The sequence below is a fragment of the Salminus brasiliensis genome, chromosome 25 (genome assembly GCF_030463535.1).
Source record: "Salminus brasiliensis chromosome 25, fSalBra1.hap2, whole genome shotgun sequence".
In the NCBI taxonomy this organism is placed as follows: domain Eukaryota; kingdom Metazoa; phylum Chordata; class Actinopteri; order Characiformes; family Bryconidae; genus Salminus; species Salminus brasiliensis.
In genome coordinates this window covers 7,977,881-7,990,063 of record NC_132902.1, presented here as the reverse complement: position 1 = coordinate 7,990,063, position 12,183 = coordinate 7,977,881, and the positions used below count along the sequence as shown (strand labels likewise).

The following is a 12,183-nucleotide window of genomic DNA, read 5'->3' as shown; positions in this document are numbered from 1 at the left end:
CCTGTTCACTATCGTCTTCACTAATGATGTAAGTGATGACGGCGGTGAATGAATATAAAGTATAAAATGAATGAACGAATAATTTCCCTCAGTTTGATCACAAACATCCTGCACTTCTCAGTGTAAAAGAATTCGGTGTAGGAACCATTGAGGCAGAAGTGGAGAATGCTTCCAGCGGAAGAATTAACACGTTGCAAAATCGCTGCTCTCTGCGGCAGTTGTTGGGTGGAGAACGATGATTTTTCCCGGAGTTTCGACTGGATGACTGAAGGCGTTGGAGTGGCCGATACAAAGAGGAAACGGAACCCTGAGTTGGTTGGAGTTAAACTTTCATGCTCTAAACGCGAACGACCATGCAAAGAGGGAGAATAGGTGATTAAACCGGATATGTCAGAGATGCTAGTTAGCATATGCACTAATCAAGGGTGTTCATAAAGTCCTGCTGGACTTACTCGCTTCTCTCCCACAATATGATCAGAATGATCGCTGAATAATAAATACTGGCTCTCTAGCGATTTCCATTCAAATGTACTGGTAGCTATGCTGAGTCTAAAATCCACACTGTTAACCAGCTACCTGTGAATAATAGCTAGCCAGCTTGTTTTTCTACTCACTTGATAACTTGCTTTTATTAATTAATTATAGAAATAAACGAGATGGTATATTCGGATAAAGCCCGTTTAAAAGACACCATATCGTTGAAAATAGTTGAATTTTCAGACGTTCACAAATACATCTCCCATTTAAAAATAGCCTGGAAGTACAAAGCAACACCTGTTTGGGTGCATGTATACAGTGCATATATAAGCATGGTTTTATAATTCTGACCACGAATGATTCATTTAGTTTGATGCTGTGTCAGCATCACTATTCAAAACAACCAATATGTCAGGTACTGAGAAAATGTTATACCTGCCCTGGCCTTGTTGTCAAAAAACATCCCTATAACGATCTAGGTATGGTACCTGGCGTGATCCAAATAAAACTAACAAGATAGCACTATATATGTCTTTGCCCATAAGTCATCACACACTGTTCACACTGTAATCAGTTCTTGTTGTTTGTCTTTTCTTCATTCTGTGGCTACAGACACTGGGAATGAAGCCTACCTGAATAATGTAAAAGAATCCTTTCATAGTGTGCTGAGGCTGGTGCCTCGTGGGCTGACGCTTGGACCCTCTCTGGCTAAAGATGGGCAAATGGGGTTATGGTGGGTGGGACGGGCATTACAAAATGGTACTCTCATCGGGCTGGAGCAGCCAGAAAAAGGGCCCCACGGAGGGAAAGCCGAGGAGGTATAGTGCTTGTTAATATAATATTATGCTGCTTGCTGTTTAACAAGAGGTCATGGCATTTTCTGTCTGTTACCAAAAATAAGGCATGCTTAAAATTGTATCTTTTTGGTTTTGCATGTTTCAGGGAGCTAACATGGAAGCGTGCCAGAATGTGGATCAAGGACAAACAGACGGAGTATTCTGGATGAGGTATGACATGTTGAAATGCTGCAAGTAGAGCAGTGGGTACCACACCGTAATTGTATGAACAGGACTTATGTACCATAGCAAGTTGTATGAATCTGGCCCCAATCTGGGGGGAGGTTACATAACTATTTCAATATGCTTGTTCAGGTGTCCCTGACGATTCTGTCCACCTCCCCAGGTTTGCCTGTAGTGCTCTAAGTGAAGATGAGAGGAATGTTCTTGTGCACAAGGTGGATGGGAGGCTGTGCCTCAAGACTTGTAAAGATATGAGTCCAGGAACAGAACTCCTGGTGTGGGCAGAGGAGAAAAAAGTTCTGTCTAAACCTGTGGAGCTTGAAGATACTTTACCAGAAAACCCCTGCAAAAAGAGCACACCATGCAGGATGACAGAGCATGAAACCCTATGCACTGGTCATATAGAACAAGACTCCGAGTGGACAGGTATGTGCACGGTTAATGTGGATGTAGAGTTTAGAGTTGCTACAACATGGCATTTGTGTTTTATCTTCACTGTAGCATGACAGTCATGTAGAAACTGTTGAAATGTGTTTAAATATAATATTATCCATCATATACCTGTGCCCTTTGTAAAATAATTGTTTTACTTTATTTATTTTATTTAAAATGTAGAGCTGGGCAATAAGGCAATATTTTAGCGTATTGTGATACATTTTTTATTGTGGTACACTATATGTATTTATGAGTATATCACGGATATCGTCAGTGCTTAAAGAGCACTGATTATCTGCACGTTTCACCTTTAAACATCAAACATTATGTAAACCTTGTAGAACTGCTATTTAGAATGGTACCAAAATGGATCCATTCGTAGTTTTGATTAAAAAAAAAGATCCCCGGACTTCTGACTGACATTTTAAAATATGTGCCATATTTCTATTTCATAGAAAAGATGCTGAGGGATAAACACACTATTGACAGTTCAGAAGATCCCCAGGAAACAAAACATCCTGACGTCCAGAGGAACCGATCACTAATCTGCAGCACTGCTTTGGATGGCCAGGAAGGCCAAGATCAGCAAGAAGCTGTGGGTGAATCTAGTACTGGGGAGCTGTGCATTATTAGTAGAGTCAATTCTCAGAAGCAGCTTAAAGGAGCTGAGAGAGCCAGTCCTCGCCTGGCAGCTAAATCCCACAAAGTACACACACATAGCAGGTGCATGCACAGGCGACAGCAAGCACTGACGAATGAGACTTCTGCCTGTGTTACAAAAAAGTTGCTGACTAAAGAAACTTGCACTGAAAATGGACCAGCACTTGGAGAGAACTCAATTCTGTCAGAGAATTCCAACTCAGATAAAAAGCCTGAAGAGGGGTCTGGTAAGGTAAAGATAGGAAGGGACGGTTCATCAGAATTCTTTCAGTTCAGTTCACGAGAGCGGAAGTACAAGTGTGACCTGTGTGCCAAACGCTTCTTCCAGCTGTGCCACCTAAAGAAGCATGAGTTCACACACTCAGGGCTGAAGCCTTATGCCTGCACAGAGTGTGACAAAACCTACAGCTCCCAGGAGAGTTACCGCGCACACTTGCTCATGCACCGTGGCCAGCGGCCCTTCAAGTGCCAGCAGTGTGACAAGAGCTATGGCCTCAAACGTGACCTCAAAGAGCATCAGGTGCTCCATACAGGTGAAAAGCCATTCGTTTGCGATGTCTGTGGCAAGGCTTTCGCTCGCCGGCCCTCACTGCGTATCCACAGGGAAAACCATAGAGCCAAAGAAGCAGACTACCAAGCACCAAAGGTCAAATGTCCTAAGTGCAACAAGGAACTGGCAAACTCAAGCTCCCTGCGGAATCACATGCGATTGCACACTAACGAGCGGCCGTATGTCTGCTCTCACTGTGGCAAGAGCTTCCGCCAGCGTGGGAATCTGCAAGGCCATCTGCGTATTCACACTGGTGAAAGGCCGTACAGGTGCAAGCACTGCGACCAGTGTTTCTCGCAGGTGCCAGAGCTGCGTCGGCACCTCATTTCCCACACAGGTGAGGCGTACCTGTGCCCAGTGTGCGGCAAGGCCCTGCGTGATCCTCACACGCTGCGGGCCCATGAGCGCCTGCACACGGGCGAAAGGCCTTACAAGTGCGAGCGCTGTGGAAAAGGGTACACCCTGGCTACTAAACTGCGCAGGCACATGAAGTCTCACCTGGAAGAGAAGCCACACAAATGTGAGACATGTGGAACCAGATTTACACTAATGCAGAGTCTACAGCGCCACCTACAGTCGCACATGAAACGGACTAAGACGGGACATGCGGTGCCAGCCAGAGGTAGACCTAAAAAGTTGATTCGTAGAGAGAGTGGACAAGCAGGGCTTTGTCATGATGAGAAGAAGGAAGAGCAAGGCCTAGTTTATGTGCAAACCCTAGGGGACCTCAGAGTGTTGCCTCAATGCAGAACATTCCAAGAGCCTGCCATTGTGGAAGGGGTAGATCAAATTGAGTTGAGTGAGGAGATTGTAGAAATTATTGTGTCAAATGGCAGTACTGAGTGTATTGTTGTTCAGGAACAGAATACTAGTGCTAAGTGTATTGTTTTACAGGAGCGTGAAGAGAATGGTAAGGGTGTTATGCAAGAGCAGATTAATAATAATAATAATACTAATAATAGCATGGTCATACTGCAGGTCCATAATGATCTAAATGCTGTGGCAGAGACTATTGAAATAGAATCTGCCACCCAAGACTAAACATGTTAAGTGTATTGTGACTATTATTGTGTCATTTGATTTGAAGGTTATTCTGCAGTGGCTACATTTGCGTTAAAGACATCAGTAAATATTGACTTATCTGCCCACTGAACCTTGTCATCACTGTGTGTTCCAGATCTGTACCGGCAGTTGCACAAAACAAAACTCTGTTGGGAAATTCATTTAGGAAATGAATATGCAGGGAACAAACTGATTATTGGTGTTACTGTTATCTTATTATGATTCAAATCATGTTATAATTATACCAGCATTGTCCCAGATGAGTTTTCAAAAGAAAAGACAAAATGACAGCAGATGGGATATCATGTTCCTGATAAGTGTTGGTGTTGAAACTAATGACGTTTTATGTCATAAAATATATAGATGGCTTATCTCTTTTTAACTGTACTGACGTAGAGCGATTCATTTGATTTCCTATCTGAAATAGTTGAAGCTGTTCACCTTCATGTAATCATCTGGAATTCGGGAATAGAACAATGAATAGCGGGGAAAAAGCCATCTTCCCAGAAAGAATGTGTTATGTAGTCTCAGTACCACAGCACTTTAAGATTTGTTGGTGTCTGAGCAAGCAATAAAGCATGGGCAGTGGACATGTGCTTTCCTAAAGTATCAATTTATAGTATTTGAATAAATACAAACATAAATATTCCAAAAACTAGAAGAAAATGTTGTTTTCAGTAAAGTTGTTAGGTTGTTTTTTTCTGTGTTCTCCAGACTCTATGGATTGGTTCAGTAGTCCCACCAGCAGCCCACCTGTTTTTATTTAATGAAGGTCTGATTAGGTGAACTCTGTACTTGATGGTAACTGTTGTCAAGGAGGGCTTTGGAAATTGTTAAGCTAAAGCACACATTATTTCTTCATTTATATTTATTGTAATATTTTTGAACAAGCAGCTCTTGCTTTCTAAATACATAGTTTTACACATAATTTACAGTCACTTACAGTGACTTTGCACAACAACTCAGCATGCATACACTCCCAGATTCTCAATCCATTTGTGTAATGCTTGACTGTCACGAGATTTCTTATGTGGTAGATTAAATTTTTGTGTCAGCCTGTTTTTGTTATTATTTATTTGCAGTTAATTGTCATCTATGAATTGATAGCCCTTCAGAAGATAGCCCTGATTTTCTAGGCTAAGAAATAATGTGCATGTTACCTGTTTTACAAGTTGCAGTGTGTCAGCTTATTTAATTTCTATCATATTAAGGGTTCATAACGAATGTTCTAGAGTGTTCTTAGCCTGTTCTGGGACATCAGGGCTGAATCACTGTTTGGAGTGATATAAGCTTGGACACAATCTCTGTTCTCTTTGAACTCCACTGGTTCAATATTAACTCGAGAGCAGCAGTGGAAGGTTTTTGGGGGCTTGTTAGCAGCTCTCCAGCTTTGTGTGATGTTCCAGGTCTTTTCAGGATTGTAGTCACTGTAAAAGAATGGGAGCAGTACCAGCACCTCTCCTTGCCACACTTCTTCTCAGCCAAGTGCTCCAGCTTACACTGTGCTATGATGGTAAGGCATCTCTTCTGATTGCTTTTAGTTTCAAATGTTTTCATGTTGTGTCAAGAAAGTGTCACTGGAATGAACAGATTCGAATCGGTAGACCAGTTACTCTTGTCTGTCTTTTTGGCAGTTTTCATCGATAGTAAGAGGGCTTCTCAGGTTATCCGAGTGAGGAGAGCAAACACACCTTTTGAGGAGCTGAAGCAGGGAAATCTGGAGCGGGAGTGTGTAGAGGAGGTCTGTAGCCATGAGGAGGCTCGAGAGGTGTTTGAGATGAATGACAAAACGGTAAGGACAGCTGCATTTTGCCACATGACAATAATTAAATATGCATAACGGCATAGAGCGCTAACCCTACACTTAACACTCGTCCTGTAATGGATTTGCACACATTTCTTTAAAAGACATGAATGTGTATAATGTTTACTGCCTTTCATCAGTCATCACATAACTTTCCACACAAAGGTAGATTGCTTTTGTATTTTGTATCGTTATATCAAATGTGTTTTTTTTTCCCCCCCACTTTCTTCTAGACTCAGTTTTGGGAGAAATACTTAGGTAAGGCATTACACCGCAAACTTTTCCATAGGTAGCAAAGTCAGCAGTGACCACATTTAAAGTAAATATACAGTATTGAACCAGGAGCAAAGTACAGATTTCCGCTAACTTTGGTTCCAGAGTAATTACCAAATCAAAGTCCTAAACTGGACTTTAGTTATGCTAAGGTTTCCTAATGGCATTTAACACTAAAACTAAAATACCGCTTTCTTAGCTTCCTGAAAACTAAAATTACCAAGAATCTTTGTGTTGGAGTGTGTTATGGAAATCCATTTAAAGGAATATTTCAACTATGTGTGCATATCAGTTCAAGGCCAGAGCTTTTGATTGACTTTTAGGTGACAGTGTCTAGGCACGTTCTTGCAATGATGTGAACAGTGTGAAACAATCATTATAAAGTACAATGGCACTGCTATTGCTGACAGATTAGTTATGTTCCAGAAACTTTTGAAGAATTTCTAAAGCTTAAATTTATTTTACATAAATAAAGACACTTTTGAGTTAATCTCATTGCCATGTAGCTTATTTTATAGAAAGATTAGAGAAAATTCCTATTGAATGGATGTGATGGAAATAGTCAAAAAAGAAAACACATGATTGCTCATTCTGGACACATTTATACAGCCAGTAGATCTTATTATTCACATTACACTCTTCAGATGATTTATTTACTGCTTTCTCTCACAGCTTGTGCTGGCACCACTTTAAAGAGGACTCCGGACAACATTTTGAAAGTTAGAACTTGTGTAAATAGAAAAGGTAAGGACAACATATCATTTTTAGAAAATTCTATATATAGTATGCAAATAGTTGTTATCCCCAGTATCCCCAGTCTGTACTGTAACAAATGAGCTTAAGAGATTATGTATGGATGCAGTGTACAGCACATCATCTCTATTAAACTAAAAGTGTCATTTCCTGTGGAGGATGACTTAAATCCAGAGTAAATATCTTAGTTATTTAGGTTTTTACATAACTGTCACTTTTAAGATGATCTTATCCAAACCCCCAATGCAACCTAAGCCCTTGCATTGACTAATATAAAGAAATAGTGGCAGTCTTAACTCTGCTTAGGTAACTTCTACTACTTCACTTTGTAGAGCAGTACATTTCATGTATGTGTGGATCTGTTTGTGCTGTACAGATCTTTGCTACATTAATAACGGTGAGCACTACAATGGTGATGTCAACATCACTGTAACTGGAAGGTCTTGTCAATACTGGAAAAGCAACTTCCCCCACAAAATCACGTATGTACTCTTTGCTCTAGACCTCTTAAGCAATACTGCTGTAGTTCTAATTGTAAACACTTATAAATGGTATTCTTGAGAACTGAGTTGAGAGTGTTTGTTTGATCTCCTATAATGGCTGACTAGCAGAATATATTAGTATTTGAATGATTAATTCTGCATATGGAAAGACACTATTTGCTGATCAAAACACAAACTATGAGGACCTATGACCCTCCAGAACTGGAACTGTGAAACAATTTTTCTTCTATTGTTGGTCTTTATATTTATTGTTGTGTGTTCCCAGCGAAGTTAATGCAACGCAGCTGAAACTTCCAGAAAATTTATGCAGGAACCCAGACAAGAGCCCCAGTGGACCCTGGTGCTTCACCAGCGACCCCACTGTCAGGATGGAGAAATGCGCAGTGCCAAAATGTGGTATTGACCTTTACACATGCTTCACTCATGGCACTGAACACCTTAAACATGTGCATACGGCAAACAGTGAATGGCTTTATCACTATCTTTTATTGAGTGCACTCTCGGGACTCCAGTGACTGAGGGCATTGTGTAGCTCAGTAGTTAACTATTGAAAGATGGGCCCTTATGTGAAATTATTGTTTTCATGTTTCATTTAATTTATAATGTTTTAAATCTTCAAACAATTCCTTACATAAACTTATTTATTATTCCTTAATAATTTATTTTCTGTATTGGTACTAGAATGGCCAGATTGGCATGCAGCCGTCATGCAGTTATGTTATGGACCTTAAGATTATTTTCTGTCACAACTTGTTTATTATTTGTGTTTTACACGGTTTAATTATGTTTATTTTCACTCCGATTTTAGACGTTCAGCCAGTAGAAGTAGAATATTTTAGATGTTTACTGTTCCACAGGTGAGGCCCTGCAACCTGTTCCAACTATCCAAGTAAGGACTGTGGAAGAGCGCTACCATAAGACCAACTGTCTTGCTGGCAATGGGGAAACCTACACTGGAGATCTGTCTGTGACTCTAAATGGCCACACCTGCCTGGAGTGGAGCCTGCCTAAGGTGAAGGCCCTGAGTGTGGGGAAGGAATTTAAACCAGAGGTGCAGCTGTTGAAGAACCACTGCAGGAACCCTGATGGTGATCTGGAGGGACCATGGTGCTACGTAAAGAAAGCGGCTAGAAACATCACCATCGACTATTGTAACCTAGAACTGTGTGGTGAGCACCAGACTCTCTAAGATAATATAAATGGTATAAAAAAGGTCTTTCACACAGATGAACCAAATTCATTTAGTCAGTTCTGTCCTAATTAACTCACTGGTAACACTAACCTCACACTTATTTTCTGAAATTATTGCAGTGTAATATACACTGTAAAACCTCACACGCTGGTGTGCTATCTTGTAATTATTTATAAACTCCCATACTACTTTTAATGTACTGCATATGTCTACTGAACTTTAGCCATACATACCTTAATATAGAGACCCACAATCAAGACATTTTCTCTCTGTCTTTCAGATTCTCCTTTGGAAGGGAAGGTAGAACAGGAGTCTGATCGTAAGAGGACCACTGCAGAGAAACGGAGTACTTTCTTCAGCCCTCGCAGCTTCGGCCAAGGAGAACAAGGTTAATATATCAGTCACTGCAGGATGTGTATTCCTTTTTAGTTCATTATATTCAGGAAGACCCATTCTTTGCTCAGAAGAACGGGCCACTACACCTGTTTGTCTGTATTACTATATTACTGTTTTGTAGTTCTCGCATGAGGTCTAGCAACCTTTCTGGGCTTGGCTTACTACAAGTCAGTGTACCATTTAAAATCATTTTGTAGCTGTTATTTTAAGGAACAATTGTTACACAATGTTGCTTTAAAGAAATAAATGGTCATTTAGACAGATTAAAACACTAATTATTCTTATAACTGGGGAAACAATCATTAAACAACTAAATATTCCATGTATTATTACTATTATTATTATTATTATTATTATTATTAATAATAATAATAATAATAATAATAATAATAAATCAAGAAACAGCATTGTTTACAATCAAGAAACAGCATTGTGTTCCCTTCTGAAATTATTGGTTTCTCCAAACTGCTACGATAAAATTAACATTACATGAAAAACAAGGAAAATGCTGCTGAAATTCATTTTACAAATTCATTTTACAGTACTAATAACTGGAGAATAATGTTAATAATGAATAAATGTTGCAGTGTCATTTTTCTGTTCTTGTGTCTGCTTTTAGAGTGTGGAGTGCGCCCTCTGTTTGAGAAAGCAAGTAAAGCCGATGGAACAGAGATTGAGCTGCTCAAATCATATGCTAAAAGAATTGTGGGAGGTGTCTCTGCTGAAGTAGGAAGTGCACCATGGTAATTAAAACACAGTGTTTATATATGAATAGAAATTTCACAGTTATACAGTTAGACTTAGCATGCAATGTGATCTAATCCACAGGCAAGTGATGCTGTTTAAGCGCAGTCCTCAGGAGCTGCTGTGTGGAGCCAGTTTGATCAGTGACGAATGGATCCTTACTGCCGCTCATTGCATCCTTTACCCACCATGGAACAAAAACTTTACCATTGATGACATTCTTGTTCGCCTTGGAAAACACAATCGTGCTAAGTGAGCTCCTTCCTAGCCAAGTGCTCAAAGTATTCTGAAGTCATACTGATTTATTGTTAATGAATTAGAACCTTGACTCCTACAGTACCAAGCAACCAACAAACATAAACAAAGTCGGTAGTTAATTCTAAATGTTTAGGCAAAAAACTTGTAAAGCCAAGTGAAGAAAATTACTGTATATAGTCTTTTTTTTTTTTAGCAAGTTTATGATTTGTTGATATGTATGTACAGACCTTGATTGTTGTTTCCTGTCGTAGGTATGAGAGGGGCACTGAGAAGATTGTGGCAATTGATGAGATCATTATTCATCCAAAATATAACTGGAAAGAAAATCTGAACAGAGACATCGCTCTTCTACACATGAAGAAACCTGTCGCCTTCACTAATGAGATCCACCCTATCTGCCTGCCCACCAAAAGTGTTGCAAACCTGTAAGCCTGTTGCAGTTACAGTATCACTGAAGGGTTTCATTCAAAATACATTAAATCCATCATTCAGTCATAATTTTTTTTTTCCTTTTTAGTTTTATATGATATGTTGTTGGGAGGGCGTATCAGTGATTAATACTACCTTTATAAGAGAAATGAATGAAAAGCAGAATCCAGATTAAAAGTGTAAATTGAGACAAAGGCCAAAAATGACAACTTCCTGTTTTGTATGTAGGTTAATGTCTGAGGGCTTCAAGGGTCGTGTGACAGGCTGGGGAAACCTGAAGGAGTCATGGACATCCAACCCCCAGAATCTGCCCTCGGTACTACAGCAGATCCACCTGCCTATTGTCAACCAGGAGACCTGCCGCAAGTCCACCTCAATCCGTGTCACTGACAACATGTTCTGCGCAGGTAAAGGAGTACCCTGTATAGTAGTAAACAGAATACAATATACCACCTCCCAAATTCCACTCACTGCCTCTATGGAAGATCTGTTTTATCAATAGCTTTATCAATATTTTCTGCTACTTCTGTCTTGCACAGAAACCCTCCATATCACATTTTTCTCAATTCACATTTGTTATTACTTACATTATTGTAAATCAATGTTCAATAAAACTTGTCTGGTGATTCTGTTGTCATTCTATAGGTTGAGATTTTGCTTGTTTTATACATTAAGCATTATTAACAACAATCTCATAATGAGGAATTGTGTTTTCACTTGCCAGGATATCATTTTGGAATCTGAATTGCTAACTCAGACTGTAATGGTGTGCTTTTATTTTAGGCTACAGCCCAGACGACACACAGAGAGGTGATGCCTGTGAAGGAGACAGTGGAGGACCATTTGTAATGAAGGTAAGAGGAAGATTGTAATCTTAAAGACTATTTCACTCAAGGCTTACCAGATTTCTACATAAATACATGAGGTCTGATTTAAAATCTCTCTCTACCCCCTTCAGAATCCCGATGATAATCGCTGGTATCAGATCGGTATCGTGTCATGGGGTGAAGGCTGCGATCGGGACGGTAAATACGGATTCTACACTCACCTGTTCCGCATGCGCCGCTGGATGAGGAAGGTCATCGAGAAGTCAGATGCTGCAGATGATGACTGATGTCCTAATCTGATGGTTAAACGTCTCTTTCTAGAGTTTCGTCCAAATGCAAATAAAAGTTCATTCCTCTGAAAGTGGTATCATGTTTAATCTGGGTGGTGTTGTTTTTTTTTCTTTCTTAAACATGATTTTGTTAATTAATTATTAACATACACGGGGTTAAAATACTGTGAATAACCCTAATATTGCAACTAAGCAAGATTCCTGCCCCTTAATATAACAACATGCAAGCAACGTTCAAAAGCGTAACGCATGTGTTGTGATGAATATATCAAATGTAATCGTTGACTCGTTTTTAGCGATTCCCAATAAACGTTGATGATATCCATGCATTTGGGAAGCTCAGCTCATTTGTGCACATATTTTTATTACTTCTCAAATAGAGCTGTATATCAAAGAAAGGTCCTATAACTCGTGCTTTTATGGTGAAATGTGGGTTGAAAGGCTGCAGCCGGAAGCCTCTTATTGAATTAGCTTGATTGTCACAGTGGTGAAATATTCAGTCAGCAGCTCC

The 12,183-nt window shown here is 39.8% G+C and overlaps 2 protein-coding genes across 5 annotated transcripts; both read left to right on the top strand.

The window, feature by feature from the left end:
* Positions 1 to 226: 226 nt before the first annotated feature.
* Positions 227 to 4,183, top strand: znf408 (zinc finger protein 408). Of its 3 annotated transcripts, none has more exons than XM_072671525.1 (5): positions 227 to 311; positions 1,090 to 1,295; positions 1,420 to 1,484; positions 1,660 to 1,922; positions 2,387 to 4,183. In XM_072671525.1, the coding sequence occupies exons 2-5, from the start codon at positions 1,200 to 1,202 to the stop codon at positions 4,180 to 4,182; spliced, it is 2,220 nt and encodes a 739-aa protein (XP_072527626.1). In that variant the 5' UTR covers positions 227 to 311; positions 1,090 to 1,199; the 3' UTR covers position 4,183. The 3 variants fall into 3 exon arrangements, with proteins under 3 accessions (XP_072527626.1, XP_072527625.1, XP_072527624.1); XM_072671524.1 differs by having other exon boundaries at positions 232 to 372; XM_072671523.1 differs by lacking the exon at positions 227 to 311 and adding an exon at positions 813 to 956.
* A 1,453-nt stretch (positions 4,184 to 5,636) lies between these two features.
* f2 (coagulation factor II (thrombin)) lies at positions 5,637 to 11,978 on the top strand. 2 transcript variants are annotated; one of them, XM_072671527.1, is made up of 14 exons: positions 5,637 to 5,716; positions 5,838 to 5,995; positions 6,241 to 6,265; positions 6,953 to 7,024; positions 7,410 to 7,515; positions 7,802 to 7,932; positions 8,394 to 8,705; positions 9,009 to 9,116; positions 9,744 to 9,867; positions 9,953 to 10,120; positions 10,378 to 10,551; positions 10,784 to 10,962; positions 11,339 to 11,409; positions 11,514 to 11,978. In XM_072671527.1, the coding sequence occupies exons 1-14, from the start codon at positions 5,641 to 5,643 to the stop codon at positions 11,667 to 11,669; spliced, it is 1,860 nt and encodes a 619-aa protein (XP_072527628.1). In that variant the 5' UTR covers positions 5,637 to 5,640; the 3' UTR covers positions 11,670 to 11,978. The 2 variants fall into 2 exon arrangements, with proteins under 2 accessions (XP_072527628.1, XP_072527627.1); XM_072671526.1 differs by having other exon boundaries at positions 5,696 to 5,995.
* Positions 11,979 to 12,183: the final 205 nt, after the last annotated feature.

Excerpts from the sequence above, each read along its gene's own strand:
- znf408 (XM_072671523.1), top strand. The coding sequence starts at position 851 with ATGCTGTGTCAGCATCACTATTCAAAACAACCAATATGTCAGGTACTG. Across the intron at positions 1,485-1,659 it reads GACGGAGTATTCTGGATGAG|GTTTGCCTGTAGTGCTCTAA; the intron begins GTATGACATGTT and ends CCACCTCCCCAG. Across the intron at positions 1,923-2,386 it reads ACAAGACTCCGAGTGGACAG|AAAAGATGCTGAGGGATAAA; the intron begins GTATGTGCACGG and ends TCTATTTCATAG.
- f2 (XM_072671526.1), top strand. The coding sequence starts at position 5,759 with ATGTTGTGTCAAGAAAGTGTCACTGGAATGAACAGATTCGAATCGGTA. Across the intron at positions 9,117-9,743 it reads CTTCGGCCAAGGAGAACAAG|AGTGTGGAGTGCGCCCTCTG; the intron begins GTTAATATATCA and ends GTCTGCTTTTAG. Across the intron at positions 10,121-10,377 it reads GGAAAACACAATCGTGCTAA|GTATGAGAGGGGCACTGAGA; the intron begins GTGAGCTCCTTC and ends TTCCTGTCGTAG.